This window comes from Acanthisitta chloris, unplaced genomic scaffold (genome assembly GCF_000695815.1).
Source record: "Acanthisitta chloris isolate BGI_N310 unplaced genomic scaffold, ASM69581v1 scaffold13674, whole genome shotgun sequence".
In the NCBI taxonomy this organism is placed as follows: Eukaryota; Metazoa; Chordata; class Aves; order Passeriformes; family Acanthisittidae; genus Acanthisitta; species Acanthisitta chloris.
The window spans coordinates 5,196-12,031 of NW_008671058.1; the positions used below are offsets into that span (position 1 = coordinate 5,196).

General features: G+C 34.1%; 1 protein-coding gene across 1 annotated transcript in view; it reads right to left on the reverse strand.

Annotated features, from left to right (window-relative positions):
* Positions 1-6,836, reverse strand: part of PIK3C3 (phosphatidylinositol 3-kinase, catalytic subunit type 3) — a gene marked incomplete at both ends in the record, with an annotated part of 19,754 nt that overhangs the window by 929 nt on the left and 11,989 nt on the right. The window contains 5 exons of the mRNA XM_009073954.1: positions 197-281; positions 2,579-2,643; positions 3,237-3,306; positions 3,633-3,761; positions 5,718-5,849. Coding sequence (XP_009072202.1) covers positions 197-281; positions 2,579-2,643; positions 3,237-3,306; positions 3,633-3,761; positions 5,718-5,849 — 481 coding nt within the window. The remainder of the gene's footprint in view (positions 1-196; positions 282-2,578; positions 2,644-3,236; positions 3,307-3,632; positions 3,762-5,717; positions 5,850-6,836) is intronic.

A 6,836-nucleotide genomic window follows, 5' to 3' on the forward strand; every position in this document is an offset into this window, starting at 1 on the left:
GAAGAACAAAAAGAGAACCGAGGAGACTGTTACACAATAATTATATGTTACATAATAATAATTATTGTTACACAATATATATATGCATAATGTTCCATTTGCAGTAATCTAAATCAAAAAGTCTTAATTACTAATCCACTCTATCCTTTAAACTTCAGATGTGAAGTTACCAGCTAGCTGCAAGACTGTAACTTACCACAGCTCTTGACATATGTGTCCATCACCTCTGCACTTATTCCATGTGGGCCTGTGTCACTAGGTGCATGTTTTCTGAAGAAGTTCTGAAGAGAATGTCATGAAGACATTTAATTATTCCACATGATATGCAACCAAATCTTTAGAAAAAAATGTTTACATCAAGACCACAAATGGCCATTATTACAATCTGCTTAACAACCACTCCCAAAATACCAATTAAGATCTAATTTAATACAGCTTTATTTATTTTCTGTCTCAACGACCACACTCTTATACTCAACAGATACACCTGAACTTCAAATTGAAAAGCAGTTCCCTTTATTAAATGTTTCAGAAAATTAACAATGAGTTGAAAAATTATAATCAATAACCATGAGAGAGAATACTTCCAAAGCAAACTGTTCAGGTCAGATCAACAAAAACTAAAACCAGGACTAACAGTCCTGATTTGTAACTACATTTGGGAAACACACTCTTACAAGGTTTATCATTATTATATGTCTCCCTGTTCCTCAATAAAACCAACTGCTGCTACCAAGTATAAAAATAAAATATATCTACGTCAAAAAATGGAAACTTCACATTTCCTGTGACATGTGGACAGGGCCAAAACAGACCTTCTCATCAGACAGAAGAAAACTGTTTTTTTTTCTTGACTAAGAGAAACAATAACTAAATTCAAACCAAGTCTAAACACAAGTTTCTTCTACTAAGCAAAATCTAAGCAAGCACTGTAAGAGGAGCGTGTTCTAAGTCACTAAAATCATAACGAAAAAATTAAGACAATTATTTCGATGAACTTCTAAAACATGAACTGTAATTTTAAGACTGTTGATAGAAGGTAACTAACACTCAAACACCAGAACAATTTTTCTTTCCATTTTTCTGCCTTACCAGCCGATACTGGGATTACTTTAAATCTTTTCATAAGTGAAACGATTTAAATGTTTCTATGCAGTGCTCATCCTTATTAGAATACCTCCAAAATCCAAAAAGAACATTCACAAAAGGAGTAAACCAAACTTTTGAAACACATGAAAGCATTCATTTAATCTTCACTTTTTTTGGCCTACAATGCCCATGTATTCTATCATGCCATGGCACAGGAATCTGGCCTCTATAACGTATTTTGTCATTGATCAGTGAAACAAAATTAGAAATCATCCTTTTGGTACTTTGTCTATTTGGATTAATAATTCTTCATGGGAATAACTGCTCATGTCTGCACAGCAATTAAAACAGTATGGCACCTATTTCCAATTAGAATATGATATCATAAACCAGGACACATAAGTAATTGCAAACAACAGTGTCATAAGCATTTCTCAATATATTATTTCACGAAAACATATAATGGACTAAATTATGAATAGCATACTTTCAAGATTACAAAGGATTGCCAAAAAACACCTTTATAATCGGTATGATTATTGACTATGCAGATGTAGCTTATCACAAACTTTATGTAATGGAAAGCTAAAAAAAAATTATGTAACTTGATGCTGGCCACCGACTGATCAATGCTAAGCATTTTTTATAAATGATAAACATTTAATATGCTTATTTATTAAGGAAATTATAATGATAAACTATAAGCAATTGTTAATCTCCCCATTTTTAATACATGTAGTTTATAGGAACTGGGAGCTGGTTTGCTCTCACTTACAGAGCTATAAACAAATGCAAACTTCAGTATCGACTAAAAAAAAAAAGTACTCTTAACAAAATAAACATGTTCTGTTTTCATAAAAGTATAGCAATTTTGTATGTTTTTATCTAGCTATATTGACCTCAATCAGCTGAACTCTGCTACACTTGCCTGTGTGCTGTGCTTGAAACTAGCACAAGTTTTGTGACACTATTCAGTTATGCGTCCCCACTCAATTCCATGAGAATTACAGAAAGTTTGCTAACAAAACCAGGTTACATTACCTATACATCTACTACGGCAGAGAGACAAGCTTCAAAAATTATATGAACAAATTATTTAGTTATTCCATCAAAATAAAAGTAAATCATTAAAACATGTATTGACAAGGTGTCAAGCCAAAACTAGCAAATGAACAACAGAACCACTTTAAAACAGAACAGAAAAAAGTCTCAAGTGTTTTCCATTCATCATTACAGCCAAGCCAGAATTTCAGTATCACAACTAAATTACACTGTAATTATTTAAAGGGTGTTACTTTTACGACAGAATAAAGCGGCCATTTAAATATATCTTTTCAAATCAAACCATTTGCTCTAAATACCATTATGTTTCAAATTCCCTTCTAACAACAGATACAAAAATCACTTCAGCGACTAAAAGAATTTTGAACAAGACCTAAGCCTACAACTGTTTGACCAGAAGCCAATTTAAAATTCTTCCATCACATACCTGTATACTTTCCTCAGTAGCAAGAACTTCCGCCACTGGTACTGACTGAATAAATTGCATGAAGCCTGTGATGGAAAACAACCAAAAGAGAAAATCTCCAATGCACAGAACATTCAAGTTACTGAGCTACCGTAATGCACTTTTATGAAAAGACAACACTAATCCATGTTATCATTCAACTCTTTCTCATTGAAAAAAACTGTGTGGCTTTGCTCCATATTCCAATTTTCAACTTTAAAACAACCTGTCATTAACATCAAATTAGCTTGCAAAAGGTCTGTTGTTCCAAGTTTGCAGGAGAAGAGAAAATAAATGAACGGCTTTCTAAATATTCAGCTAGAATGTATCTAAAAGCATAGCCAAGTGTGATTTTGTTAGTTTTTCCCTCTCCATTTCATGCAAGAAAAAAAAAATTAAAATCCAAAGTCCAAAGCAAACTAGCAGCAAAGACTGACAGACTACCGATTGTCACATACTCCAAAACCCAGACCAGGCTTCATTTATGAAAACATTTGAGTCACCAATGGAATACCATGGTCACCCGGGTTGTTTACTTTCATGACTTACAGTGCAATAAGATTTTCTTACATATTGTCTATGAACACAGGAAGAAGATTCTTCTCCATACTATATTTTTAGGAAATAAAAATATTCATACCATGCTTTGTACTAGTTGCCAGCACTTTATAGGGTGTCAGCTTCAAATCCAGATTTTCTTTTCTTAACAGCTGGAAAAAACCAACACAAAAGCAAAGATGAATGCAACAGAAATGAAGCTTCTATTTCTAAAAGGATGTGTATTGGACATTGATCTTTACTGATATTCACAGAAACTGGTAATGACTGAAAGCCTGTTGGGCATTTTTCAAAATATTTTGTAAAAAATCTACACAGGAAAATTGCATGAAAAAAAGGAAGAAAAAAGTCATGTAAGATCTGAAGATTCTGGGATGTATCAGCAATATAAGCAGCATTAACAGTGTTTAACAGTCTTGCTTTTGACAAGAAAAATCAAGAAAATGGAAAGACAAGAACGTTGATTAATAATTCTCACCTTATCCATGAGTGAAATTATCTGTAGAATAAGTTGATCTTGACGTAAATCATCACCATGCTTAAAAATTACAGGGTATTTGCCCCCGTCTTCTGTCTTGAAGAATAACTGAGCAGGCATTAAGGCACTCTGAAAAGGAAATATTCTACTAAGCGGCTTCACAGTAATGCTTATACTAACAAGCTGTCACAATAGAGTTCTGGAATACAAGTTTTGGTACTGTTTTTGTATTGACTCAACAGTTAGAGCATATCATTTCCAATTATTAGAAGTGTGATCTAGAAAAATACCTTAAAGCTTTCCTCCATTTTCACCAAGGAGTATGAAGGACACATTTCCCACCACCACCTCCCACAGTTGCAGAAAGGAAAGGAAAGAAGTATTCAATTCTTCTTCTGTATGCATGTATTGCAATTAAAAAAGAAGCACTATGTGGAAGGTCACAATAAAGCACATTTAAACTGACTAGATCAAAAAGAGAGACAACTATGGGATAAACAGAGAAATGGTAGGGGCAAGACAGCTTGAACAATTAATTGCTTCTATCAATTTGTAAAAGCAAAAATGCCTTTTTGCACTATTGTTTGAGAAAATCCATTTAATTGTTTGCAATTTTTCTGCACAAAATGAAGAGGACTAATTACCTACAGGGATGACACAATCTACCACAACTGACCAAGTCACTTCCTCAAAACCAAACCAAACAAAAATAATCAAGGATACAGAGTTTAATACTGAGCAGTGAGATTACATTTTCGTATTCAGTTATGTTCTAAAATTATTAGGGTCCACAAATAAAGACAAACCTACTCTTTAAGTAGTCCTACAAAAGCTAACATGATGTCTGAGGGCACCAAAAATTAGCCATTCTTCCCATTTTTGGCTTTGCTTTTTTTAGCACAGAATGAGATACTAAATGAAAATCTGTTACCTTTTAGAATCAGGAAAAATAAAAAACTGTATCTCTGATTTTAAAACAAGTTAAACCTAAATTTTTTCAATTGCTACAGAAGATCAATATGGAGAAGACTGACTCGAGTTTGTACTGAACAACTTCAGCTATTATTACTGGTATTTAGCTGTTGATCCAGCTATCATTTTGTCCACATTCTTTCCCCAACCTTTAAATCAAACTCACACAAAACACTGACTCAAGCTTGCAGAACCTTGTTTTCCTGATAAAACCCTTCCAATGTTGCCTCCAACCAAAGGTGCAAGAGCATGCCCTTCAGAGCAACTAACTAGTGTATAAAGAAGAAAGCTAAAGCTGGTGGAAAGTTAAGGCAAAATAGTAATTTCTCATTTTACAAGCAGAATGCTAAAACTACTGAGCACAATAAATTTAGGACCTAGTAGAGATGAACAGATTAACACTGGCTGTCAAAACTACTTGTATGGTTTTTTTGTAAAAATTAGCAGAGAATGCCTACTAGACACAGGCTTGACTTGTAAAGCATATTTTGGTCAAATTAAATTAGAGTCACCTATATGAATTGAAAGCAAACTTTTTTATAAAGAGGTCCTACATCACTGGACAGGTAATAACTTACATCACAGGCAGTAACTTCCATTTCAAGTAGTATATAAGCAAATTAACCCCAGCACTTTCAACAGTACATTGGCTGTTAAGATTAAGGGATGGCAGCTTCTACAGAAACTACCAATCATAGGGACACACGATCTACAGGACAGAGATGACTACAACTGCATGAAAGGGACCACCTTATTGATTTCCACTCTCTATGAACCTGACAGTTTTATTTTGCAATGGAACAGACTTGTACATCTAGCTGAGGTACAGCACATCTGACTTGATTTCCATGATTTTGACCGCAAGTGGTATTCCTGTTGAACACAGGAATAAAGTTCTGAGAAATTCTGAACTTCATGAACTGTATCAGTCTTATAAAACCTGCTTCAAAGTCTGAAACTTTAACTTGAAAGAAAAAAAGAGTTGTTTAACCACTTTAAGAGCATGCTGCCGTTACATTTTCCTTCAACTGTCTATCCCTTTATGTCTTTCAACTGATGTTGCCAAGCTTAGTGCTCAGAAGAGTTGTTTGTTATTCAGAAGATCTCATTTACCTTGAAGAGTGTGGCTTTTTCAGGGATTATTCCTTTAATTTTCACCTGAGGTTCCAGAGGAAGTGGAATAAGTTCCATATCTGCTAAATTCATCTTTTCATTATCAGCTAGCAATGCCTGAAGCCTCTCATTCTAAAGGAATGAAAACTGATTTAAGGAACAAAACCCACAAAACATAAAAACACAAACGAGGTATACACGAAGAGTTAAAAAGTCCTTAAACAAAGGATGCATTATTAACAAATATTTAATTCTTTACACACCCAAAGAATCAACTTTTCTCTCAAAATCCAGGGAAATAAAAATGCTCTACTTTCAGTAACCTGACTAAGAAAGCAGATATTCTATCTAGTGCTAGCATAGTCAAGCAATTTTGTAAGTTCCAGATATAGTAGTTTTAGAAAAAATTATTTCTAAATTACCAGCACAGCTCGCAGGATGATTTGTTTCTCATACCAGAATTAATGTTAGTTCTGTTTTAGACACTCTGAAACTTTAAATCCCTCAACTCCACCAAGGAATTCCCTATTACCAAGGAACCAAATAGCCAACAAGTTACATAAATCTGATTTCAGGGCTTGCTCTGCGTTCCAACATCTGTAGTTATGAGAAACACAATACCTGTCAGGTTTTTGAGTACTTTACACTTGGTGTTCTACATAATAAATGCTGAATACGTAAAAGTCTGTAGTCTTTTCCCATGCTGAATATAACAGACAAACACACAGCAAGGAAGTCCACTGCTGTTAGGAACAGTTCTAGTGGTTAACTGCTGCTAGCTAGACTGCAACTTAAAAGTCAAAGCAAGTGTTCCTCAGTTTTACAGAAATTTCCAGGCAATTATAAAAGAATATACTACTAAACACTGCTAGTGTAATGCACAAGCAGGAAATATGACCTTACACATTGAAAAAAATCCTCGCCCTCTTTTAGTGATTACACATTTATTACTGATGCACAGAACAAGCACTGCATTTTCTGTGAATGTTTCAGTTTACTGCACAAGTATACTGCATAAAATTAATGAAAGCGACAGAAGATATCACACTGAAAAATCCAGGTTTAAAAATACTGATGAGTATCAAAGGAAAAGAAAACAGACAAACAGAAAACCCTTTG